Here is a 27,564-nt window from a genome sequence, read left to right on the forward strand (position 1 = left end):
TGTTGTGTCCTGCAATCACTAACACCAAAAGCAACTCAGTGAACTGCACTCCTTCCTCTGAAACCTTTTGTTCCCCACTGTATAACAGAGCGATGAAGTTAGGTCTAAAGTGGTGACATTTCTGTTCCATCCCCTCAGGGAAACCTGTACTGCATGGATGCATTGCACACTACTGTGTACACTAGCAGCATGGCTTACAGAAAACAGGAGCTCCTGAATTGCCACTAGGACTTGTCCAATCTATCTAGACCCATTTATCTGTGGTTCTTAACTATGCCCATCATCATGGTATCTGAGAGTCTGTTCTTGCTCATCTCATTGCAGGGAGTGCAACAAAGACTGTAGCCAAGGGGTAGAAGTAAGTAGCATTCCTGCCCCCAAAACAATAGGATATTTATACTGATGTAAACCTGAAGACTCTGTTGAGCTATGGGCCTGATCCTGAGAGTTGCTGGGCACCTAAAACTCCTGTTAGCTAAAGTGGGGATTATGGATGCTTAGCAACTCTCAGGATCAGGCCCTAACTAAGCTTTAGCTCTGCAGTATGTGGGACAGAGAGATCTAATAGCAACAACACAACCATAAAACTCTGCAGAGTCAGTGGTGAGGACCCTGGCTGTAAGGTAACACAGCGTTCTCTTTTCTGACTTTCCCTTTCTCTGTGTCTTTTGGACTGTGATTCACTGAACTTTGGTCCATATTCCAAATCAGTAAACCTTTTCCTTCTGTTTCTCTCTCTACCTGATGAAGTTCAGATTTAGGAAAACAAAATCACCTCTCCCCATTTCCCACCTCTCCCAGGAAAATCAGACATGAAAGGGCTGTTTTTTTCCTATGTTTAAAGAAGTGTGTATGGGGAATCTTAAAGGTGTCTGGTTTTCTCTGCTTGGATCAGGTCTCTGGCAGGTCATGGAATAAAAGGAATTACTGGGTAAATAAAAGGTCAGCCCTCATCTCCATTCTTCTGTGCTTTTCTCAGGGGGTGAGGGTGGGTAAAAACTTAAGTGTTGTTTTGGGCTTTGATTTCTAGCCACTCCTGCAGCCACCCCGATGATTTCTGGAGAGGAAGCTATAACAAAGAAATAGGCCCAAGACTCTTATTCTGGATCTGGATCCAAACTTGCCCAAAGCTCTGGGATATTTGGCTTGGGGGCCCAGTCCAGCTATGTTATTCTGACAATGTTATTTTAGGAATCAGTCTGTGTTCTATCCATCTCAGACTTTGCAGGGGAGAGAGAACTTGTAGGAATGTCTCTGTACTCCTGAGGCTTCACATTTTTGGAAAACCCTGCCTTAGAAAGAAGCTCACAAACACCTGGTTGATACGATTCTTACAGTTCTTGGATTTTACCAAACTGACCAGCAAGGCCAACAATTCAGGAGTGAGACCCTTGCTGAAAAAAAAATTGGACATAGTGCTCATGTCAGATAATCTCACGGCCTAAAGACTCATTTTGTATTCCTGTGCCTGTGAAATGAGGATAAGACTCTAATATGTACAACAGAAACATGGTGTAATGATGCTGGGTCTGGCGGGACTGTCAAGATTCCTTCCCCACTCTGAACTCTAGGGTACAGATGTGGGAACCTGCATGAAAACCTCCTAAGTTTACTTTTACCAGCTTAGGTTAAAACTTCCCCAAGGTATAAACTATTTTACCCTTTGCCCTTGGACTTCCACTGCCACCACTAAACGTTTTATCCAGATTTTATTTTATTAGGAAAGAGCCCGTTTGGAAACGTCTCCCCCCCCAAATCCTCCCAACCCTTGCACCCCACTTCCTGGGGAAGATTTGGTAAAAATCCTCACCAATTTGCATAGGTGACCACAGACCCAAACCCTTGGCTCTTAAGAACAATGAAAAAAGCATTCAGTTCTTGAAAAGAATTTTAATAGAAGTAACAATAAAAAGAATCACCTCTGTAAAATCAGGATGGTAAATACCTTACAGGGTAATTAGATTCAAAATGATAGAGAATTCCTCTAGGCAAAATCTTAAGTTACAAAAAGACACACAGACAGGAATATCCATTCTATTCTGACAGGTTTCAGAGTAACAGCCATGTTAGTCTGTATTCGCAAAAAGAAAAGGAGTACTTGTGGCACCTTAGAGACTAACCAATTTATTTGAGCATGAGCTTTCGTGAGCTACAGTGCACAGCTTATTTTCTCAGCCATTTAAAGAAATCATAATCTAACGCATATCTAGCTAGATTACTTACTAAATTCTAAGACTCCATTCCTGTTCTGTCCCCGGCAAAAGCATCACACAGACAGACCCTTTGTTTTTCCCTTCCCCCCAGCTTTTGAAAGTATCTTGTCTCCTCATTGGTCATTTTGGTCAGGTGCCAGCGAGGTTATCCTAGCTTCTTAACCCTTTACAGGTGAAAGGATTTTTCCTATGGCCAGGAGGGATTTTAAAGGTGTTTACCCTTCCCTTTATATTTATGACAGGGACTCAACTGAGAGTGCTAATTCAGGACAAATTGCTTAAAGCAGGGAAGTTACAGCCCAAGGCTGGGGTTTCTGTGCACACCAAGGAAAACCAAACCAGCCAGACAGAGAAGACTTTGGTTTTACCCCACTGGCTAACCACAAGTCACACAAGCAATTGCCTTAGACACTCCAGTTTCCCAGTATCACCACCAGTGCCACTCATAATGGGGAAGATGGTTATGAAAACCAATACCCCAGTAAAAGAAAAAAGGTTCTCTCGATCCCAAAAGGACCAAGCCCCAGACCCAGGTCAATATACAAAATCAGATCTTACCCACAAATCACACTGTTGCCAATCCTTTAGAATCTAAAGTCTAAAGGTTTATTCATAAAAGGGAAAAGAGATAGATGACAGTTAGAATTGGTTAAATGGAATCAATTACATACAGTAATGGCAAAGTTCTTAGTTCAGGCTTGTAGCAGTGATGGAATAAACTGCAGATTTAAATCAAGTCTCTGGAGTACATCCACAGCTGGGATGGGTCATCAGTCCTTTGTTCAGAACTTCCATTTGTAGCAAGGTTCCTCCAGAGGTAAGACGCAGGATTGAAGACAAGATGGAGGAGCTGCAGCAGCTTTTTATAGTCTCTTGCCACATGGTCTCTGCTTTCTTTGTCCCAAAGACAAGCTGTCCATCACATGTCATGGAAAAACCTCAGAGTTCTGTCCATAGGCATGTCCCTGCATACCTTGCTGAGACACAAGGTGTATCTGCCTTTTCAGTGGGTCAGTTGTATAACTGATGGTCCTTAATGGGCGATCAAGCAGGCTAGGCAGAGCTGACACCAATTTTTCTGGGGTGTTGCCCAGGTTTGAAATACAGACAGCATAGAGCCAATATTCATAACTTTAACTACAAAAATGATACACATATACAGATAGCATAATCATAACCAGCAAACAATAACCTTGCCTTAGACACCTTATTTGACCCCCTTTATACAAGATTTGGTGCCACTACAGGACTTTAGTTGCAACAATGATCTATACAGTCCCAGTTCATGTCAATAACGTCACACACGGGAGGTAGGGATGAGTGGTAATCCTTGGGTTTCTTAAATTCCATGCAAATCTCCCATTTCTTGGATGAGGGCTGCCCCTTGCTGTTCAAAAAAGCACTCTCAAACTCAGCCCATGCTTCCTGCATTAGTAGAAGTTCTGAAGCATGGATCGGAGAAAAGAATTCCATGACTAGAACATGAGTCAACAGCACCATTTTCAATGCATGCTTTACCAGGCTGCTTTGTTAAGGGTTGAATATTGCAGCTGGGAGAAAGTGAGATCCCCATCTGGGTGACTTGTCAGAGTGGCGAGAAGCCATTTCCCCTTTTCTCTTGGGCAACAAGGGGAAACAGCTTCTTTTCAGGAGTGCAGAGCATCCAGTAGGATATGGAATTCAGGTAGAAGTTGGAAGCTGGCTTAACTCTAAGTGTTAAAATCACAGTGCTTAAACTGGGCCTGATCTCTGTAGTATACAAGATCCTATTTGTTGGCAAGTCCAGCATTATCTGAATAGTTTATCACGAAGCCCATGTTAAACTGTACAAGATAAATAACAGATGTGTCTTGTTAGAAGACACTGTAGTGAAAGCTCTGTAGTGCACATACTTAATATGGCTGCCTCAGTACTTGTTAAAATAACTTGGTATAACTTAATGCAACAACAAATTATATAGGAAACAGAGGTGTTGGCAGCACAGTGATTTGAGTCATCCCCCTGTGGTCACATTGAAAAAACAGTAGTTTAGGAACACACATGGCACAAACGAAACCTTGATTTCCTAATAACACTGTGTTTCAGTGAAGGTATCATTAACTTATGCAGTGATTGGCATCATGTGGAGAGAACAAAAGAGGGGTTCTGTGCCCATGAATTGCATTTCTGCTGCTTGTTAATTTGTTGCCACAATCCTGCAGTAATGTCAATAATGTAAATTTACTATTACTTTCAGTCTGTAAAAGACGGGGTCCCCTCATCTCTACAGCAGCTTGTTTAGCCAAACTCTTTGAGGGCAGCCAGAGCATAGCTATCAAAGGAGGATGCTCATTACGACTGACCGGCTAATGAAACATTACCAAGCTACGATTTTTTTTACTGGAGTGTCATTACATTCTGCGGGCTGCAAGGGTGCTGCCTCAACATGTGCTTTTGTCGGTCGAGCTGTTGCATAGCAAAGAGGTCATTGATTACAAATACCGGGCACGAGCTGCCGCTTGTATCTCTTTGGGCCCAAACCTGCACCAGTCTTACTGCAGATTTCAGTGACAGCAGAATCAGGCTTTGCACATAGTGTGTAGAGTTAAATCTGGGTTATCTGCTTTGCCGTAATTGGCCCCCAAGTATCCAAACTATCATACATCTGCTCTATTGGCAAAATAATTTCATTGACGAGGAGACAGTATCCCTAGCCAGCTGCCCAGAATTCCACTAGCAAGACTAGCCTGACTAGGGCTGGTGGATTGGATAGGTAGTGCAAATGCCTCATGAATTAGGGCTTGTGTACACTTAAAAGGCTGCAATGACACAGCTGCACTGGTGCTGCTGTAGCACTTCAGTGAAGATGCTGACAGGAAGGTTTCTCCTCTTGGCGTAGGTAAGCCACTTCCCCGAGAGGCAGTAGCTATGTCAACAGAAGAAGCCCACCTGTCAACATAGAGCTGTCTACACCAGAAGTTAGGCCAGTGTAAGAGCATCACTCAGGGGTGCGGATTTTCCCCACCCCTGAGTAATGTAGTTATACTTGTGACGGGTTGGATCCCCATCTGGGATGCCACCTGATGTACTAGGGTTTCACTGAGCCTCTCCTGCTCCACCAGTCTGGATTCCCTCTCTCTGTTTTGCTGAATTAGGCTCTCCAGCCATTTGCAGCACATGCATGCACACACGTAGGGCCACACCCCACTGCAGACACAGACTGAAGTCAGTTCTATGTGAGAGGACTCACCCAGCACTCACATGCACATCCCTTTTGGGAGATAAATCCGTATACTGTCTTGTGCTGTATACCAAAATCTACAAGGTGCAAACGCATAAAAATTCGCTCTCTTCCTCAATGTGAAGAGAGAGATGCATAACTTCTTCCCCCTCCCATTTAGAAATTGCACAAACTGGGTTTAGTAATAAACAAAACAAATTTATTAATTATAAAAGGCAGATTATTAAGTGAATATAAGGGATAGCAAACAGAACAAAGCAGATTATTAAGCAAATAAAACAAAACACGCAAACTAAGCTTGATTCACTAAAGAAATTGGCTACAAATAGTAATTTCTCACCCTAAATATTGTCACAGGCAGATTACAGAGAGTCTTAAAGGCAGCCTTCAGCTTGAAACTTCTGGTATTATTACTAACAAGCTAGATGCTCTTCCAGCCTGGGTTCAACTCTTCTCCCCTCAGTTCAGTTCTTCTTTCCAGGTGTTTTTCAGTGTCTCTTTGGGTGGGGAGGCAGAGGAGAGACAAGATGATGTCACTACCCTGCCTCATATAGCTTTTGTGTATAGCAGGAACCCTTTGTCTTCCAGTGGAAAAACACTGGCATTCCAATGGGGGAAGGGGGCGGGTCCAGTACCAGGTGGCTCAGTCACATGTCTCGGCAGGGTCTTAGCAGCTATTACTCGCAGGCTGTCTGGAGTGTCCATGGGAAGACTAAGCTCTTTCACAGTCCATTGTCTTTGCTGATGGACCATCAGCCCTGTCTAGCTTTTTCATTGTTGTACCTGAAGGGCTAGTTGTGGGTGTCACCCAAAGTAACACATTTGAAATACAGATACATGGTCAATATTTCTAACTTCAGATACAGAAATGATACAGGCATACAAATTAGATAGTCGCATTCAGTAAATCACAACCTTTCCAATGATATCTTACACAAGCCATCTTGCATAAAGTATATCTGTTATGCCATATCCATACCATAAGCATATTTCCATAAGGAATATGGAGTGTAATGTCACAATACCAACATAAGTTGCTAGTGTAGCCCAAGCCTTAGGCTTTCCATCCCTGAAAACGTGGATTCAGATCCATCTTAGGTTCCAGCTAAATTCATAGATTTTTACAGCCAGAAGGGACCATTATAATAATCTAATCTGACTTTCTGCATAACAGGCCACAATTTTGCCTTCTATATATGAATATAGGGCCTGATTCGTCTCTCACAGTGGTGTAAATCATCTCTGTTAGAGCTGTAAAACCACTGTGAGAGGACAATCAGACCCTTGCTGATTTCATACTGGTCTGTCTACATCACACAAACCACCAACCCACCCGGTCTTTGCTTAGGAAAGGCATAAAGCTCCAGTAAAAAAGGATCAGAAAGTCAGAATTAAGATGCATTTCCACCTGTGCAGGGAAAACTTGCACAGCATATCTGACCACATCAACTGTGGAAACATGGTCCAGCTATAACTGCACAAGATTAGAGCCAGGACTCCTGGGTTCCATGGTTGGCTCTGCTTCAGTGTGTGGCCTTGAGCAAGTCGCTTGGATACTTTTGAAAATATTGGTCTAGTAATCATGGGTTCTTCTGTTTCTGATGAGCAACTTTTAGACACCGAGGATCTGATTTTTAGAGACACTGCAAACCTGCAGTTCCCCCTCAAGTGAATTGGAATTGTGGGTGCTCAGCATCTTTGAAAATCGAGCTCTAGTTTATTAGATTGAGCACCTAAAAAGTGAGAAACCCCACAATGAATGTGCACTTTGATAATGTAGGCCATAGTCTCCCTGTACTCTAGTTCATTTACCTGTAAAGTGAAGATAAAAATGCTTGCTTCATGGGGCAGCTGAGGGGCTTAATTAATGTTTGTAAATCACCTTGAGATCCTTGCATGAAAGGCACTATAATATTAATGGATTTTTTAAAAGAAGAAAACTGACATTCTTGTTTCATATAAAGTAAAATTGCAGTGTATGGGTTTGAAAGTGTGAAAGAGTGTCTGGCCCCTCAGAAAGTGACAGTGAAGCTAGAAGCAATGTGCCCAAGCATTCAGAAGAGAATGGACTTTTGGTCAGCAAGGGACATCTTGTTCTCTATTCTATTCCTCCTTGATGCAGTAGACTTTCACATCAGGCACTCAGCACCCAACTCCATAGTAGGCAGATGACACAATGTGAAAGGTTTGCTGGAAGAATTCTGACAGGTTAAATTCCATTATAACCATGTCATGTTACATTATGTTGGATCCCATTCCAGACAGCGCAATCAAATGTAACCCAAAGTGACAACCTGCACTGAACCGTGACCTAACTGAGAGAGACAGAAATGCAAAACTCAAAGGGACAGAATCCAAGAGATAGTATTGTGGAGAGGTGGGAGGAGCAAGGTGGAATTAGAAAATATGCTACTCAACATAGGCATGGAATGCTCAGCTGTCATTCACTCCCTCCTGAAGTGCTGCGGGCTGCAGTTTGTGTGAAATGTGCTTTTGTGAAGGCTCCCCTTTCCTTCCCATCGGGGACTAGAACACAAGAGAACTGCTCATCCCCAACCAAGCAGCTCTAAACCTACCCAGATTCCCAGTCGAACATCAGCTCACAATCAGCATGCTGGTGCAGAGTGATCCACTGAGACCTAGTGAGCTCCTTCCACTAATTTTCTTTCTGGGCCTATTTTCAATCTTTTTATAACTAAAATGTCTTTTAATTTCTTTAGTAAATACGGTACTGGTAATGGTTACCAAACTGAGAAACCTCCAATTATCTGATCGAATCTATCAATCCAATTTCTAATGCACCCTTCACATGGTATCTAGGCAACATTTAGCCACAGAACAGTTGCAGTATAGGCTTCAGCAATGCAAGCTCTCCTGTTTGGCTTGCCCTTGTGACATAGGGCCCTTCTGATCTGGAGGGACTCTATGAGACAAGCAGAAGAGCATACAAGCTCAGTTGCTGTATGGAGCTTGATGAGGGAGGACTGGGTGCCTAGCTGGCCAGATGAGCAACAGGACATAGACATCTCACTACACAGAGCTCACCAGGCAGAACTGAGCCCAGGGAAGGCTGCTAAAGACCAGATGCCTGGCTGGCTGGATAGATAGAATAGTAGCAGGACCATGAAGAGGTCAGTGTGGGCAGGGTGAGCTCAGGGGACTGAGCCTAGGACCTGGCCAGACCAGGCAAGGGTACTGAGATGGGCCCTGCTGGTATGGTTGCAGACTGAGCCAAGGGAGGGCTGCTGAAAAGGACACCAGTGGAGGGTACTGAGATGGGCCCCAGCTGGGTGGTTGAAGAAGGCAGTGACTTGGGGAAAAAGCCTAAGAGCTATGGCCCCATACCAGGGCTGAGAAAGAACGTGGGCTGTATACCCTGGAAGGGGGGACAGCGTGTATGGCTTGGCTGGAGGGCTGAGGGGCCAAAGACCAGCTAAGAGAACCAGCAGCTTATGAGAGGCAAGTGCCACCCTGATGTAAGACCAAAAAAATAAAAGCAGGTTCACACCTAATCGAGAAAAAGGGGGCCTTCTATGAGAGATAGGTGGACCCCCTGCTGCGTGAAAAGAACTGTTTGCAGGCACGGTTGGCCAGGGGAAAGGGCACACATGAGAGGCAGGTGCCACCCCATTACAGGGACAAAAAGCTAACAACTTTTTCAAGCTTAAAAACCATTCAAGTTTGAATTAAATTTGGGACAAAGTCTTTTGAGCTTATGCAAACTGGTGTTCTCATCCTGAATTACACAGTGCATCTACTGAACTGATCCAGTGATTCACAGACAAACAAACCTCCAGGTCCATTTTATGTCTTCTAATTTTGCAGCACTAATAAGCAGGGCAGTCCATGTCTGCAGAAGGAAGCTGTTGTAGCTTCAGGCAATTGAAAGAAGCAGGAGTTAGTACATGCAATACCTGTGTTGAGCAGATGCTCTTGCTGTACTGCCAACTCCCACAATTTTATCACAAGCTGTGATCTCTGATTTTGGGATATCGGATATTTTTCTTAAGGCCCCAGATGCTGGAGTTGTGAGAATCTCATTTTCATTTTAAAAAAAGTGTTTCTAGCCCTCATGGCTGTGGAGAAAAATCTGGGAAACATGCATTTAGGGGTTTATAAACAAGACGACAAATAAAAAGAGCACCAAACTTATTTTAAAAATCTCATGATTTTTGAATGCTTGGGATTGGCAAGACTTATTGTTATGTACATATGTGAGGTGTTGTTGCAGAGACCAAAGGCCATGCCTCCATTTTGGAAGACAGAGCTTAGGACAGAAGAGAGCCCAGAGGATACAACCAACACCAGTCTCTGGTTGCTACTGTTTTACAGTTATGTAATGTTTACAATAAAATAATCAAGTGTTAAATATAATCTCTCCCTGCATTAATAAGGAGGACACAAAGTGTTTAATAACATAAGCTGCTTGAGAACACTAGTAGGAGCCAAGACAAGAGAAAAGATGGAGGCCCAAAGTCAGGATGGAAAGTCATTACAAGTTTTGAGTTAGCCTTAAGTCTGGTTATGACACTGCACCCCATATTCCTCAGTGATATTATGATAGGATTAAGCATAATTATGATGTATTTTATGTAAGATAAGTCATGTGAGGTGTCATTGGAAAAGTTATGATTTGCTGAATATGAATATCCTATTTGTATACATGTATTCTTCTTGTGCCTGAAGTTATAGATACTGTGTATCTGTACTTCAGATGTAGTTACATCGGTGTAAACCCCACTAGACAAGATGCTTTCAGTCTAGACAGCTCATTGGGAAGGGCCAATTCACCATTTGGAAAAACAATAGGCCTTAGGAGAAGCTTATCTCCCACCTGGGGAGCCTTCCTGAGAACACTCCAGACAGCCCGTGAGTAATGGCTGCTATGATTCTACAAGGACATGTGACCAGGCCACATGATTCTGACTCCATCTTGGGATGTCAGTATTTTTTACACAAACTGGTCTAGGAACCAAGTTTTGAAACAAAGGGTTCCTGCCATATGCTAATGCTATATAAGGCATGGAATGACATCTGTGGTTCTTCACATCCCACACAAGACAACTCCTAGAACGATCTGAAGAACAAAGACTGACCTGGGTGAAGCGTTGGACACAGACTAAAGGGATTTCTAGCCTGTGTATGAAACATCTGGGGATTCAAAGCTGCAAAACAAGTGTAGCTTGTGCCTTAAAAATCTACAAGTCTGCCTGTACCATCAGTTTGGATATGAATAGCAGACTCACACCCTAGCTATCTCATATATTACACTTAGGTTACATTTTTCTTTATTTGCTAAGTAATCTGCTTTGATCTGTTTGCTATCACTTGAAATCTACCTTTTCTAGTTAATAAACTTTTTGCTTTATCTAAACTAGTAAGCTTTGACTGGAGTGCTTGGGGAAAATCTCAGTTTCGTTACCACAAGTGTGCATTGTTTTCTTTAGATTGAGGGAGCGGCGGACCGTGTATTAAACCCATATACTGGCCAGATTTGCCCAGGACAGGATGGTTCTGCTGTAGGGTCCAACCTGAGAAGCTGGTGGTTCGAGATCCTGTGTGTAATTGCAGATGGGTGTGTCCCTACCTGTATGAATGCTCATGAAAGTGCAGGCTGGAGGCCTTTGCAGCTTGTCACAGCAGCACAGTGTGAAAGGGAACCCAGGCTGGTGGGTCAGAGAGCTCAGTGGTACCCCAGTTCAAGGTGAGGGAACCTATCACAGTGGTTCTTGACTGAAAAGTGGCTAAAAATGTCATAACAGGCTTTTTTTGCACGTTGATTGTATCTTGTGTTACAAAACATGCTCAGAAAAAAATAAAAATGCTGTTTTCTAACTCTGTAAGGTATCAGAAAGAACCCAACTCAACTCTCTCACATATTAGCAGCAGCAGTAAAGGTCCTGCAGGCTAAATTAAGCACTCATTCACAGCTGGGTAAACACATTGCAGTCCATGGGTTTGCACAGGTGAATCAGATTTGAACTTAGTATAATGCTGTTGCTCAAGAAAGAAGACTATCCAGCTCAGTCTCCCAAGGTGGCGCTGGCTCATTAGGGCATATGAGACTATAAAGCAGTAAAAAAGTTATTTCTGTCAATGAATGAAGCAGATATGACTTAGTATGCACAGGGAACAGATCTGCCAGGCTTGGCCATTTGTACACTGTCACTTTTGACATAAACTGCATTAGAAATAGAATGCAGTACTATCCTTCTCATTACCAGCTTTCTTCTGTCAAAACACAACCACAACATATCCACGGTATGTGTTTTTTTTTTTTTAAATAAGCAGAATTCAACACAACATCCCCCACCCACCCTCCTGTTTAATTCATTCTCTCTCATTTAAGCCTTTAAAAGTTATTACATTATTAGCACTTCAGGATTCATTTTACAGCCACTTGCTTTGATCCTCAGCTTATTCAAGTCAGTTCACACTGAGCTGGTTCATAACTTGTTTAATAGTTAATTTGTTTGGACTTCATTAAAAGCACCATAGCTCCAGGCAATGAGGAGGTGCCGATTAACTTGTCAAGTGATTTAAAGTTAAGAGGGGAAGTGGGAAGAGGTTCAGAGTCTTGTAGCTCTTGCAAGGGAGAAACATGAAGAGAACAGGCTACTGTCTTCCTTTAAGCAACAGATGGTCTAGAATCCCACAGATACAGCCTCAAAGACATGTATTTGTGGATCATTTATTCTGGGTGTTCAGCAGTTGCTGAGTGTCTGGGACCTGAAATGTGCATGTGAAATATCAACTTTAAGCAGTTCTGTCATTATGAAGACAGATTTAGCTGCTAATAAAACTTAAGCCACTAAAACAGAAGGTTGGAGAAACAGCCTTCTGAGAAGTGGCATATTTGACAGGGTTTTTTTTTTTTTTTAAATTATTAACGGTCTTTTGAGGGAGCTTTCCCACATTCCATGTACAATACAGAATCTACAGCACAACATAGCAGAATTTCACAGCACTTTTAATCATACCAAAAATATTCTGAAAAATTGGGTTTTAGGCCTTGTCTATAATAGGAAGGTTTTATGGATATATTTATATATAGTTAAAGCAGCAAAACTCTCTAGCATGAATGCTGTTACAGCAATATAAAAATGCTTATGCTGGAAACCAGCATAAGCTACGTTGGTGTAAGCACAGTTATACCACAACTGCATCTATAGTAGGGTTTTTACCAGCATGGCTATATGAGTTAAAAAAAAAAAAAAAAAAATCACACCTCTCACTGACATAGGTATGCCAGCAAAACTTTTAAGTGTAGGCCAAGCCTTTGCTGATGGCTATAGTACAGAAAATGACAGCTACTGAATGGAGGGTTAAGAGAGCCATGAGATCCAGTAGCAACTGGCTGGTAGAAAGAAGGGAACAAAGCCCTCCTGAACCAGTTGGAAGAGCAAGAAATACTAGGGTCTTTGCAATGGGAAAAGTGACAGTGCTGTGATCACATATGAGTAAACAACTTTTCACAAGTCAACACTAAATCACAAGCTGTTTTGGGAGCTAACCACGTGATCTCTATTTTTTCTGGGAGCAAATTCATTTTATTCACAGGAAGGAGTTATGATTCTGACTACATAGACCAGGGCACATATGTGAGCTAGGTTCAGTGTACTGTCAGAAGAGTTTAGTTTCTCCTTACTTAAAGAGCATCCTCAGTTCTGGGAGCGGTTGAAACTCCACTAATAATGGAGAAACTAACTGCTAAGACTTAACCAACTATGTACATCCACTATATTGGGAATTATATACAAATAACAGAGAAACAAAGTCCATGGAGAAAGCTTGCAAGAGCAAGGAGAACAGTTTCAGTGATTATCATGGTTGGTAAGTAGGAACTGAGGGGCCGTGGAGTTAGCCAGGCTCTTTATACTGGTGCTATGCACATGCAGGACCAGAGGGTGCCAGAGCCAACATGATGGATACCATCAGAGAAAATTTTCCTGGGACTGTGCTTGGGACGTGCACACACCTACATTGGAAAGGATATGTGCAATCACTTGAAGAAACTCTGTGACCTGTATATAATGTCAGGAAAAATAGGCCCAAACTAAAACTCAGGGTCCGACCCCCCATTGCCAATATTCAAATCGAGATCCAAATTATCCCTACCTTTATAATGCGCTGAGCCAAAATCCCAAGACAAGATACTAAAGAACTTCAGATTCAGGGGTGGAGTGTTTGAAATCCAGATCCAAATTTTACAGCTTGAGTCCAGCTAGGAAAATGCTGAAATGCCATGGAATCAAAGCAGCAATAGAGGATTCCTATAACTGATACAGCTATTAGGTTAGATGTATTAGGCTATGGAATAATCTCCCAAGGGAATCTCTGAACGAATCAATGCCTGAGGCTTTTAAACTAGAATGGACAGAACACTGGCACCTGGGAGTGGACTGGATAATCTAATAGATCTCTTCCATCTCTAAATTCTGCCATTCAGTAGGCCATATAATCGGTCCTCAGGTGTTTAAGTACAGGATTGTTCTCTGCAGTATATTCTCTAGTGCTCTGTCCAGTCTAATGTGTGATAGGGAACTTTATTTCCATTGTTTATTACGTGGGGAACGTCTGGTTCATTAGTTGAGTACTCTTCAGATGGATGGAGGTTAGACCAGGCAAAGTGACTGATTTCTGAGAGAAAGAGAAATCACAAGTCATTCTGCAGTCCTGCCATGTTTTCTTTATTTGGAGGGAGCTTTGTTTATTCTGCCTGTATCAGAAGGCATGTGTTATATTTGCTGCAGGGTCTCAAAGTGTGATACATGAGCTATTTGCTGTGTAAGTCTGCATAGTCAGGAAGTAGTCCCTAACATCACTAAAGAGGTACCTTAAAATGTGGTTCTGCTCTGAAGTGTAAGTAAAAACCACACTTTCCTATTCAAAAGGCCTATTCCCGGTATGTATTCAAACATAGATTTGCTCATTTAAATAACTAGTATACATTTGCTATTTTTTTTTTTTAAATTCTAGTTAGCAATGCAGAGCCCATCCAGAAATGGAAGAGGAAGCTAGATTGTATTCTGGCTCTAGCATTAACAGAATAATTTTAAAAGATTCTGCAGTCAGAACTTAGTTATTGGTGATATGTGACAAAGCAGAGCTCAGCTTGACTCTCAGATCCCATGCTGTGTTTGCAGCTGGCAGTCATGAAGCGGTGGCAGGGGGGAGAAAGCATCTTTTTACTTGTGAACTGGGCACATTTGATAGAGACATCAGAGACACATTAACCACAAAACCCCACTATGGCATTTTTAGAGTCACTTGTCAGAATAGCAGCATACCTCAGAGTGGGTTTTTTTGTATTTTGCTCTATAAAATAGAGTGGAGAAATGGTGGGAGGAATCCAACAGGCCAACAAAGATTCCATTCTGTGTAAATATCTCACTCTACCCACTCAGTCCCTAACCTTGAAGGATTCCAAAGTCCATAGCTCATTTTAGCATACCAGCTGCTTCCACTTTGAATATGGTGACAGCAGGCAGTGTGAAACTGACATGATTTGGAGACAAGCCAGTTTTATTATAAAACTATATATATACACACACACACACGGAGATATTAACAGAACATTATTCAGGTTACAAATTCAAGCACTCAAAAAAATTAGGAAATGCCATAAGTTGCCTGTGCAAACTTAATTTGACCCCCTTGTGCATATGCTCTGTGCTACAGTCTTTAATTATATGATTATACACTTTTCTCCCCCACTGAACCACTGTATCATGCAGTGCACAGAAAGGGAGAATGGGGGACACATGATGCCCCTGACAACTGGTAAACAGGCCCAACAAGTTCAACCACCTGAGTAACTGTCTATAGATCAAAGACCCAAGGATCTCATTAACACCTCCCAGCATAACAGTACCCCACATCTCACCTCTGCCCATTTTCCCAGTATAGTTTAAAAGTTGACACCCTGAATGACTTATCTCCCAGACTAAAAGAAAATAAGAAAGGTGGTAGGAAGAGGGAAATGAAGGCACATGGAACCTCTGCCCTGAGGGGGAAGAATAGGGGGATGTGGGGAGTGAGGACGGTCACAGCCACTGGCATGTGGTGGAGGCAGGGCTGGGAGGGCACAGAGAGCTCCTGCTAGGGTAGAAAAGGGGGAATGAGAAGGCACAAGGAGCCTCTGACATGGGGGTGGGAAGGAGAATGAGAGATCCTGGAAGGGGTGAATGGGGGGGACACAGGGAGAAGGGGGCAATGGCAGCACACACAGAACCCCTGGCATCAGGGGAAGAGGGCAGAGAAGGGTACAGGGGAAGGGGGAATGTGGGACACAAAGCCCCAGGCATGAGGAAGGGGATGAGGTGTGGGTTGCAGGGAGTCCCTGAAAGAGGGGAAGGGAGGGTACATACAGGAAGGGAGCATACAGGAAGCTGGGGGTGGGGGGGGGGAGATGGAGGAACGTAAGGAACCCCTGGTGTGTGTAATGGGGTTGGCCTACAGAAGCAACTAAGTGTTTGACCCTCCTATACATGCACAGGACAGGAGTAGTCCAGAGTGGGGAGGCTAAACTGATTTTAATCCACTTTTGCATCCTCCCAAATCTAGACTGTTCTGGGAGCTGGTGTGGCCCTCACTGCAATATATGTAACCCTTGCCCAGCTGCACATAGGTCACAGTACTACTCACAATCTCCACTGCACTATGCACTGTAGCCCTCTCCCTCCCATCCCCAACAAGCATCTCCTGTCCTTATGCCTGTCCCTCCTCCCACAGCACACTACACCACCTTAAGTCAGAATCAGCAGAAAATAGGTGAAAATAAAAGTTTGTTTTAAAAATCAGGATTTCATAGACACTCGGGCTTTCTTCCTGAACCACATTAAATTCAAACTGGCTGCTATCAGAACCAAAGGGGTTTAGATTTTACTGGGTGAGATGGTCAAATCCAACCTTGAGTTTGGGATTCTATATTAAATAAAATGGTTTCTAGTAGCTATCAATGTGTAAATCAGAAAATAGTGTGAGGGTGGAGCATGCATCTCTATCATCACATATATAGAGGCACAAATACACACATAACAGACATTTTATTAGCACACTACTACATTTTGCTTTGAGTAGGTGTATATGTATATGCACTCTGAGAGCAATAATATTTGCATGTATATGTTGCAAGTTTATCTAAGGGCATCAAAACAGGTTACAAACTTTAATGAACAGTCTCAACACCTTGTGGAGTGGATAGAAAATGTTAATTTCCCTGCAATTCTATCAGACTCTTGCATCTACAGTTTCTATTTTATTTCACAATGCAGTTGTAGACAAGGTATGAAGTACTCCAATTTCTAACTGACCACAAAAATGTGTTAGAGAACACATAAATTGCTGATGGAAACAGAAGGCTGAATACACTTCAAAGAGCCTAATTCTCAGAAGGACTTTACTCTTCAGGTAGCTTTCTGGAATTCAGTGAAACTACTTGAGAAGTATGGTGCTACTGAAGGTAAGTCTTCACTAGCCAATTGCAAATTAACTCAAGATATAGTTACACATTTGTACCAGCTAGTATGGACATACTCCACACATTTCATCCAGGCTACAAACGTTTGGGTTTTTTTATGCTAGGGATCATCATAGGGTAAAGAACAAAAGTTTTTAGTGTGGTAGACCAAACACGTGGGGAGTGTCCACACTAGCTTTTACAAACATGTTAACTACCTTGAGTTAACTGGCAGTCAACTGCAAGTACAAAAATCTAGTGATGACGTACTCTATGTGAAAGTGTGGCAGAAGCGGGCCCAGAGTGTTCTAGTTCTTTTGCTAAATGTGTGCATCACAGGCACTCAAAAAACATGGCTGAAAGGTCTAAAGTACACTCTATGGCTGTAAATTGAATGTTCTTGCTGAGAATTCACTAACAGGCTGATTTATGTAATGACATCACAAGCTGTTCATGAAAAATGTGGCTCTCTAAAGAGAAGTGCAATCCAACTATTTGCTATTGCCTTCCAAAAATTCTGGGTTGTCAACACAAGCTGATTTGTGTCAGCATGACACGGCTGACGCCACCAGATGTTATGGAACATAATGACGATGTGTTAGCCAAGACAAAAATCATACACAAACAGTCTGTAGCTTTTGAACAACAACGATACGCTCAATAGGGAGTTTTACAAAAGTATTTCTTTTTGATCCAGGGGAAATGAATGGGTTGTGTCCCATGCTGAGGAGAGCATATAACAGGTCAGGAAAGCCAAGGTCAGGTAAAGAGCAAAGAGCCTAGGAATCTGGGGATTCGAATAAAGGAAGTCAAAATGTTGACCCCTTGCACTCAAATACCATGATGGGTGTGAGACAGGTAGAAAGACAGATAAATGCAGACCATAGCAGCAAACTTACCAGAGCTTCCTTCTCCTACAGGAGGATCAGACTAGGTAATTCCCTGCAGAAAAGCTCAGGCACATTCCTCCATGGATAAGCTTCCAAGCAATCCCTGCAGTAAAGACAGGCAGTTGTTGTAGCTTCCCTATTGAAAGAAAATGAGTCTGTTAACCTTAGAGCTGCCAACTGATGGATGGGCCCTTCCTCCCCTCTGAAAGCTTCTGATTTTCATTTAAAAAAGAATAGAGAGGAAAAAGTCAACTGCAGATACAAAACAAATGGATACGTACAGTGCCTGAAGCTTCATTTACAGGAAAATGCTTTTACTTCTCTGTGTAAAGTGAGAGTTGCCATCCAGAGATGATGAAGTGAGCTGTAGCTCACGAAAGCTCATGCTCAAATAAATTGGTTAGTCTCTAAGGTGCCACAAGTACTCCTTTTCTTTTTGCGAATACAGACTAACACGGCTGCTACTCTGAAACCATCCAGAGATGTGATCAGTGTTTAAATTTAACTGGCTCTCTGAGAGTCAAGACAGACAGCAAAAGAACCTCCAAGAAATGACAAGGTTGGTGCTGGCAGATATCTATTCTGAGATCACTGGGGGTTATTTTGAAAGCATGTTGGATTCTTTAACAATTCTGACCTTTGCAATACAGCAGTGTAAAACAAGACATACCTATCTTACATGGATTAGAATACTCTTATTAGATTTCTGTTTTCCAAAATCTTAAAAAAAACTGAAGGAAATATCAAATAGTCTTCCCAAAGCAGCATTGATTTTGTAGCCAATAATATCGGGCTAGAAAATTATGCATGTGTACATTCATACAGTTGCATCCTAGTATTTGACTGCAATGGAGTTACTCAAGATTTATATGGATGTAACTGAGATCAGAGTCTGTACTTTTGTCTGGGAGAGGTGACAGGTGATGCAATAAGGAGAAGCCAGAAGAACCATTTTTATGGTAGGCACATAGGAATTGACTCAATGGATCTGACTAGTGGTCCGTCCAGTCCACTATTCCTGATGGCCCATCTAGTCCATTGGCCATGAAACAGGCCAGTTTGACACTTCAGAGGAAGGTGAATTAAACCATCTAATGGAAAATTAAAGACTAACCGGCTCAAAGAGGAGATTTCCTTCTAACCCTGTCAGGTAGTGGCTGTAATATGGCCTGAAGCATGAGGGTTTAGGTCCCCTATACATTTTTTTTTTAAATTACCCTATCACATTATTATATTTAACTATGGATGCTCTCATTCCCCTATGAACGTTGAATCCTACTAAGCTCAAGACCTTGGTGCTATCTTTGTAGCAATGAGTTCCACAGGTTAACAATGTACTATATTAAAAAGTATTCCCTTTTAGTTTTAAATATATTGCCTTTCAGTTTCATTGAGTGCCTCCTTGTTCTTGTATTCTGAGACGGGAAAAATAGGAGCTCTTGATTTACCTTCTCTATATAATTCATTATTTAATTTACCTCTGTCATGTCCCTTTCTCATTTGTTTCCTTTCTGAAGGAAACAGTTCCCAACTTTTCAATCTGCTGTCATACAGAATTCTATGAATATCCATGTACAACATTCCACCTGTTGGTAGAACAATTTGCTGATAGCGCTAAACAATTTATTTGAAATCTACTTTCAAACCTCTGTTTTATGAGCAAGTTAAAGTTAGTGATAACAGTATGTATGGTGAAAGCACTGATGTGAGCCAGTTTTGTATTATGTTCTCTTCCAGGAGTAAAGTATAAACTGATTTTTCAATAAAATAAATTTTATGTCTAATAAAAATCACACTTTTTTGTATGGACAGAAAGAACAAATATAAGTCCTTAAAGCCTTTTACATAACAATGAAATAAAATCAAGTTTGGCAAAAAAATGCCTCTTTTCATGCAGTCAAGTTATAACTTCACCACATGAAGAGGAGATCTGATGGCCTGTTTTTGATGAGAAATTTAGCTTTTAATCACTATATTTAAGTCTGTTAAGTTTTAGATTCCAATAGTTTCCATATTAAGCAGAAATCATAAGTAATGCTACATTCCTCTCTCTGTAGGAAGGTGAAACAGTAATCATTACACCTAAAGGGTTTTCTGCTGAAATTTTTACATAATGAGATCACCTTGACAACAAAATAAGTGCTGAAGATAAGATAGGTATTGCTTTTGAGGTAATGTTTTACCCTATATAACTTACCTATGCCACACAGGCAGCGTCAGGCTTAATGTTTATAAAGCACTTTAAATCCTTACATAAAAGGCAATCTAGAGGTGTGAAGGATTACTAATTATAATTTAAGACATGTAGCCAATTATCCATTTATTCTTTGACGTTATGATCAATCAATATGTTATATCATATATCTTCATTGTATGTTAATTAGAATGAATTTGTAGAATTTCAAGAGTATAAGATGGTTCCTCTAAATACTGATCAAAGTATTAGACATGGGTAAGACAAGCTGAAATGAAAGAATCTATAGGTTGAGGCCTGCAAGACTTTAGCTTAGCTATTTTAGGCCTTGGAGACAAGAAATGATGACATAAGTGACCAGAAAATAACCTGATGCCCTAAGATTATGGGAAAAGAGGTACCAACTGGTAAGATTGCAAAAAATTACCTAGAAGATAATTACATCATAAAGATACTGTAAAGTCACATCTGTCTCCGACGTGTGTCTTAACCACAGGATACACAGTCAATGCCAATGAGAATAAAGGGAACTTACACAGCCTATAGAAAATTGGGGTCCCTTGAGTTTCCAGGGGACACAGACCAGTAAGAGAAGAGAGGGTTGACACTTTTATGGACATGCATGGAATGTAGGTACAGACAGAAACATTATAAAAAGGGGATGCCCAGAACGGGAAAATTGAGCTCCCTATGGGAGACTCCAGCAGGAACCATCCCTCTACTGATGATCAAGCCATGAGAGACCCATCAGACCCTAATGCTATTGTTAAGGATGTGAGTATAACTATATTTGTAACATGTGCATAGGTCTATATAGAATTTCTATATGCTTGGGTAATCATAACTTCAATTGTAACTTTAATAAAACTTGTAAAACAGTCTAGACCTTGTACTTGTGAATGTATGTGTGGTCACTATCTTTGTTCTTGATGTTCCTAGAGACTAACTCTGAAGCAAGTAGCAGAGGTGACTTTCACTCTGTTAAGCTTGAAACTGTAGCCGCCAGAGCCAAAACCACAGTGGTGTAATACATCATTACAAAATTCACTTTGAACAAAATAAAATGCTACAGACACAATGAGCAGTTGAAATGTCAATAATTTGATTGGGATGCCAAAGATTTGCATGATAAACAGTATTTCACGGCAGATTAGGAGAGACGCTCTCAATCCATTTTTCAGTGCCTGAAGATCTTGTTAAGCTGTTTGTTTTCAAGCCTTCATCTGTGAGAAGAGAATATGGTCTTTCCCCTGACTTCAATGGGCTTTAGATCAGGCCCATGTCCACTGTGTCTTGTCACAGGCACAACTATGATATAGAAGATTTATTGCACCTTTGGATTTCCTAAGATCATCTTTCTGAAGGAGACAGGGTGATGCCACACAAATACCTTTTCCATATTGTTCTTTTAGTGGGTCGATAGTCTTTTACACAGTGATATTCTTCAGGTTGGCCAGATACATGACTTGAAATAAAGAAAGTTCAGCAAATAGCAATTCTGATGGTCTGCAGACCATTTTAGCTTGTTAGGCATGTTGCTAGACTAAAAACAAATGTTGTAGAAAATAAGATTCTATGTAGTATAAAAATAATGAGAATACTTTCAAACACTCCCACAGATACAAGGATCTCCTCCCTTTGCCCAATAGTATTCAGAGGCAAAAAACCCACCTCTTTCAAAAAAGTGCATGAGGGGGAGGGAAGCCTATAAAATGGAGAAAAAACTCACTTGCATTAATCCAACCTACTAGAAGCTTCAATTGTTACAGCTTTGAAGCTGGTCACACAGCTCTTTCAACTGAAAGAGACGTTTCAGTATAAGGTGTGTGTATAACAATAATTTGAAAAAGGGATTAGTCAATGCTTCAGTGTAACTGCCAAAGCTGGTTTATTTTCTGCTTGTAACAAGCAGAACTCACCACCACAGCACCTCCTGCTGGCCATCCTGAAAATTAGCTCTCAGCTCTTCCAGTCCACCTTCAGCTAGTGGCATCACACCTGATGTTACTGCTGTCTCCACTGTTTGGACGCACATCGCTCCCCGGACTGCAGCATCCTCTTCTGGGCACTGTCCTCCAGCTGTGCCCCCACTCCAGTATCTCTCCATTCTAGTGGACCAGCAGTCCTTAGTCCCACCACTTGCCTCAGCATCCAACTGCAGTTCAACATCCAGCCCTTCATTTCAGGGGTAAAGTGCAGTCTGGATACCAGCCACTCTCCTCATTAGCAAATGGGGTGCAAGGGGGTGGAGGACCCAGGCCCACCCACTACTCTGGGTCCTGACCCAGGCCACCTATAGCCAACAGCCACCTACTGCCCCTGCCCCTGCCCCTGCCCCTGCCCCTGCCCCTGCCCCTGCCCCTGCCCCTGCCCCTGCCCCTGCCCCTGCCCCTGCCCCTGCCCCTGCCCCTCTTCTTCAGGAAACCAGTCCTCCTCTCTTGCCTTCTAAGGAGAGACTCCCCTCTGCTTTGCTGAGCAGCCCTTTATATATGGCCCTGGCCGGCCCTGATTGGCTGGTCCAGCAAGCCTTCCCCCTATTGCTGGGCTCAATAAGCCCTTTCCTGATTACTGGGCTCTGTGCAGCCTCCCTGGTGCTGCTTTTAACCCCTTCTTCTCCCTGTGTAGGGCAGACGCCCTGCCACACGGCTAGTTTGGAAGAAAGAATGCTACTCTGTGGACAGTCACACTCTGTTGGTTGGCAGAGTCATTTTTTGATGTTTGGAGTGCATAGCCCTTTCCCAAATAATTTTATTTTAACAGAATATATGCTGATCATTTTGGCTTTATGGTACATCTTTATGGTTAACTCCCTGAGTTTCACCAAAGCCTGGTTTAATATGGGGGCAGGGGGACGGGGGGATGATCAGGTCTCAGTCCTACATATCCATTCCCTTACTGATTTCCTGTTGTCTGTATTTTGTTTTTAGAACCTGTTTGGGACAGGGAATTTATTTCAGCACACAAAAATGTAGCCTGATTTTCAGAGGTGCTTAGCACTCTCCTTTTCCATTGAGTTTACAATCTAAAATAAAATGGAGACAAAGGGAAGGTGGCATGGGGAAGGGTGCAAAATAAAAGCATATTGAAAAAAGGAGCAACAGTTACTCAGCATCTATAAATATCAGGCCACTTACAGAAAGCAGGTACCTAAATATGTTAGGTTCTTAGGTTCCCAGCTTTAGGCATCCAAGTTTGAACATTTTGGCCACTAAGTTTAATTTATCTAAATGCAATTTATTTAAGTTCATACTAGATTGTGTGCGGTTTTGAATGTGTATTTGGTGGTGGAACAGACAAGGCAATGACATGTCTGATCATGCTGTTACAAATCCTTTAGAACTGATGGATAGCTCTTTTCCTAACTATGCTCCCATTGAAGTGTCTGCAGTGTCCTGTATAGAACAATGGCCCATGGCCACCATCTTCCTCCTCCTGTTGACTTCAATGGGAGCTTCAGCCAATGGGACAGTGTGATCTTGGCTATCAGGCCTCTCTCTTTTGTTTGATCAACAGATGTAAATTGGGAATTGGAATCACGGACACCATTGTAAAAATGATATTATTCCCTGTGGGATTTTGATATGTTTTGGGGGTGTATCTGTGACTAGATCATACAGGAAACCCTCCAAATATGCAGGATACAGACAAAGGGATAGAGGAGGTAAATAATTTTGAGTCCTTGCTTAAAAAAAACCCCTGCCCAAAATAGAACAAACCAAACAAATAAAACCTGTAAAAATCTTTAACTAACAGCCAGTAAAACAAACAAACAAACAAAAACCAAGTGCCAACAGCACTTGGAAGGTGAAAACAGTTCTTTCCCATTCTAATTTTATTTTTAACTAAATGAGTAAAAGTCACCTGTTAAAAAGAGCAATAGATTAGCCTGATAAATGACATAGACACGAGAGGAAAACAGCGATGCTTTTAATTCCTGTGAGTATCTCCTGGCTTTGTCTCAGCCTGCTTTATATGCCTGGATTATGCTAACACGATTCATCTTTGTGTCTATGACTAAGTCCTGGCTTTTGATGTTAGTGACCTGATTTTGCACTACCACGCTCCTCCCAGCTTGGGGAAGCGCCTCACGTGATCCATTCTCCCTCCTCAATAAAGTTGAACATTTTGGCTGGGCTCCGTGAGTGCTGCTGGGGTGGCTGGTGTCGTGGCAGCGATTCCAGCCTGGCAGGCTCTGCAGCGCGACCCGCCCGCGCACTCTCTGCCTCTCCCTCGGAAAGACCGCGGCGGATGAGCATGGTTAGTGACCACTGGGGCAGGCGTCACGCGTGGGGCTCCGTTTCGCCAGCCCCACAGCCCCTGACAACCCTCCCTCTCCAAAGCCGCCCCGGGTGCTGAGAAGATGGGGCCGGGCCAGGTAAGTGCTGCACGGTTCCGAGGAATCCAGTTGTTTCCTGCGGGCGGCGCGGCGGGTTCAGTGTTTGGGGCTGTGTTTAAACACGTTCTAACCCCTTTATTGTCCTGTTGTGCCATCCGGGCAGAGGGCAGGGGTGGCCTGTGCCCGGGAAAGCTGTCTCAGGGGCTGGTTTTGGGACCACCTGGGGATTGAAGAAGGGGGAAGCGAGAGGCGATGGGAGCGCTGACCGATGCACGCCCCAGCCGTGCCTTGAGTCCGGAGGGGCAGGCGGCTGCATCGCAAAGCGAGCGGCGGGCAGGGAGTTGCAGTGTTGCGTTTTGCTTTAGTCAGCTACCGCAAGCCGTCGCCGCTTCGCATAAAACCGGCTGGAGCGAAATTCAGCAGCTGGACAGCTCCAGACCGGCACGGCACAGCCCTGCCCTGGCTTGGAGAGACAAAACGCTTCCGATGATGGCAAAGCTACGAGGCAACCGTGGCGGTTTGCTGCACTTTGAGCGGTTTAGTGGACGCCTTTTATGTGACCCAACTCTGTATAAACATACATGATGCATTCACACACATGTAACGTGCAGTCCCTTCCCACCCACATACATACACACACAGAGTCCCTTGCCCATTCACAGACAACATGCACCCCTTTCACACATACATGCCATGCACACGCCCCTTCTTTACATACATATAACAGGCACCCTACCCCTCCCACACAGGTAATTGTCCCCCCACCCCTTCCACACACATGCACTCATCAGGAACTCCCTTCCACACATGGAACATGCACCCTTCTTCCACACACAGACACATGTAACATGTAGCCCACCCTTACACACACACACACCATACCTTCTCTTCCGCACATACCTATAACACGTAACCCTCCTTTCACACGCCTACACCCATACATGTAACATGTAACATGTAACACACACTAATATATGTCATGCCCACTGATCTGTAATGCAGTTCATATAACTTCGCAGTTCTCTGACTGTGCTCTTTCAAGTTAAAGGCAAAGTCAGCCCCCACTAGAATATCCAGAATGTCAAAGGAAAGTCTGTCTCCCTCTCCTTCACTGCATTGCTCTTCAGCCTCAGCTCAGACCCAGCCCAACTCCACTGCACCTCAGTCCTTCTATCCCCAAAAGGAGATTACTTCTGTTTTAAAGTGCGGGTGGGGGAAACAGGAGGCTTGATGCTTTTCCTCCTCTATCACCCTTTATTGTTAGGGATCCAGACAACACTCAGCCCACGGATGGGAGTGGGGCGGGGGGGGGGGGGGGAGAGAGAGAAATGTGAGCTCCTTCCAGAAATCCACAGACACTCTGCATATACATCCAAAATACCATCCATCACTGCCCCCGCTCCACTTCTTCCCCCCAACTTGTTATTTTTCCTGTACATCTTGGAAGGTGCAATTCCCACAGTGCTGAATACATTACAGTGTTATGCCGGATCTATTCATCCAGAACAGGCACACTGGCTGGTATGTGAAAGAGTCTTTCTTTTCTAAATGAGTTATATGAGCAATTGAATGTTCACAACATTATCTTCTGCTCTTTGGCAACTTCAAAAAATATTATCCCTGTAGGAGTTTCAGTCTTGCCGTATCTCATTTTCATCTAAAATCCATGGAAACATCCCATCTATAATTATATTTATCATGAGCATGGTAAAGGAAAAAAGGGAAGGGTGGGGGAGAAGAGAGACTCATTCATTCATTTCCCTTTTACAACCAATCCATTAACTCTGAACCAGAACCTTCCTGAATCTGCAAAGAAAATCAGAAGTTAATGGAAAGGGCAATGAAGGTTTTGAGATTTTAATTTATTTTGTGAGGATTCTGCTTCCGGTTTAAAAAAAAAATTCAGTTCCAAGCAGCTCTCAGGTTTTCAATCCATTCCGCAATTTACGGGTTGACTAAAACAATCCACTTGGATCTGGGCTGGTGAGCATTTGCTCTGACTCTGAGAGATGTAAGATGAAGCATTGGGACAAACTGATCTTTAAAATATTTAGCATACATTCACTGAGAGATTTTAAGCATTGGATGTGCCAGTTCGGAGAGACATTAGGGTCAGCTTTGAATTCAGAATTGTGTTTTCATAGAATAATGTATCATACAAATCTAGACCATTTATAGATCTCCTAGGCTGCTTGATAATTCCCCCTGATTTTGAAAGATGAGAGAGGTGGGAATCAGTGTCGGGATCAGGTATGGAAAGACAAGAATGTGGAACTAAAAGAAGAAAAAAGTTGTCCAAAAAGGAAGAAAGGACGCGCCTGGTTGTGTGAGGGACATTTTGGATCTGATTATGTAAGACTATTTTTCTGACAGGGAAAACAAATTGTGGCTTATCTGAAAGATGCATCCTTTGAGGGAAAATATATTGTATGTAGTTTTGAGACCAGAAATATCAAAACAATTTTAACAATGCACTGAAGCCTACTTCCAACTGCATAGGTTAAAGGAACAGACCTGTTCAAATGCTCAGAGAATAAAATTACAATACAACATAGTTCTCCATATACTGGTTTCCTACCTTGTATTTTAAATACACTGAATGTGGACACCTAAAAGGAACAATACCCTATGATAGTGGCTAAAACTCTGCATTACAGCCCAGATGGGCTGCTATAGGTAAGGGTTATTCAACACAACCATTATCATCATCTAATCCTATAGGTTCACAACTGCACTGTAAAATATTGGCAAACAGGTTTCTCAGAGGTTAAGACTATCAGCCACCCTTTCACCCCAACATACACACTAAAGTTAAAATAAGTGTTGCACATGTATAACTGGAACAGCACTGATTTGGCCATTAATCCAGACAAATATGCAGTGCATGAAAGATAGTAATCATGCCTAAGAAGACACTGATGTGTATTAAGTCATAGCTGCACACTGTACATGTTAGACCACCACAGCTGAGAAGAAACCATTAAGGTCAATAAGATAAATATGAATGTCAAGAATAGGTGAAACACAAAACAATAAAATAGGTCTGTTGCTTCAACTTTCCTGTACTTTGGGATTGGCTAGTTTAAAATAAAAAAAATTTAAAAATCAGAAATGAATCCTTAAGAGTTTTATATAAACCAGAAAAACTGGTTCAGCAATCCTTAACGTGTTCTATTTTGCCTAAGATGAGCAGCAAATATGGTGCATAAAAACACATATTAGCAACTTCTGCCATATATAGGCAAAAGAG

At 42.4% G+C, this 27,564-nt stretch overlaps 1 protein-coding gene and 1 long non-coding RNA gene across 2 annotated transcripts in view; one reads left to right on the top strand and one right to left on the bottom strand.

Annotated features, from left to right (window-relative positions):
• Positions 1-15,091: 15,091 nt before the first annotated feature.
• LOC122461796 lies at positions 15,092-22,263 on the bottom strand. The gene is made up of 3 exons (XR_006283983.1): positions 21,977-22,263; positions 17,794-17,920; positions 15,092-17,681 (listed from the first exon to the last, which is right to left on the bottom strand). It is a non-coding gene; the product is annotated as an uncharacterized LOC122461796 (long non-coding RNA).
• A 1,839-nt stretch (positions 22,264-24,102) lies between these two features.
• Positions 24,103-27,564, top strand: part of MTMR8 (myotubularin related protein 8) — a 168,937-nt gene continuing 165,475 nt past the window's right edge. Inside the window, exon 1 of the mRNA XM_043522904.1 lies at positions 24,103-24,353. Coding sequence (XP_043378839.1) covers positions 24,339-24,353 — 15 coding nt within the window. The 5' untranslated portion in view covers positions 24,103-24,338. The remainder of the gene's footprint in view (positions 24,354-27,564) is intronic.

The sequence above is a fragment of the Chelonia mydas genome, chromosome 9, assembly GCF_015237465.2.
Source record: "Chelonia mydas isolate rCheMyd1 chromosome 9, rCheMyd1.pri.v2, whole genome shotgun sequence".
NCBI classification, from domain to species: domain Eukaryota; kingdom Metazoa; phylum Chordata; order Testudines; family Cheloniidae; genus Chelonia; species Chelonia mydas.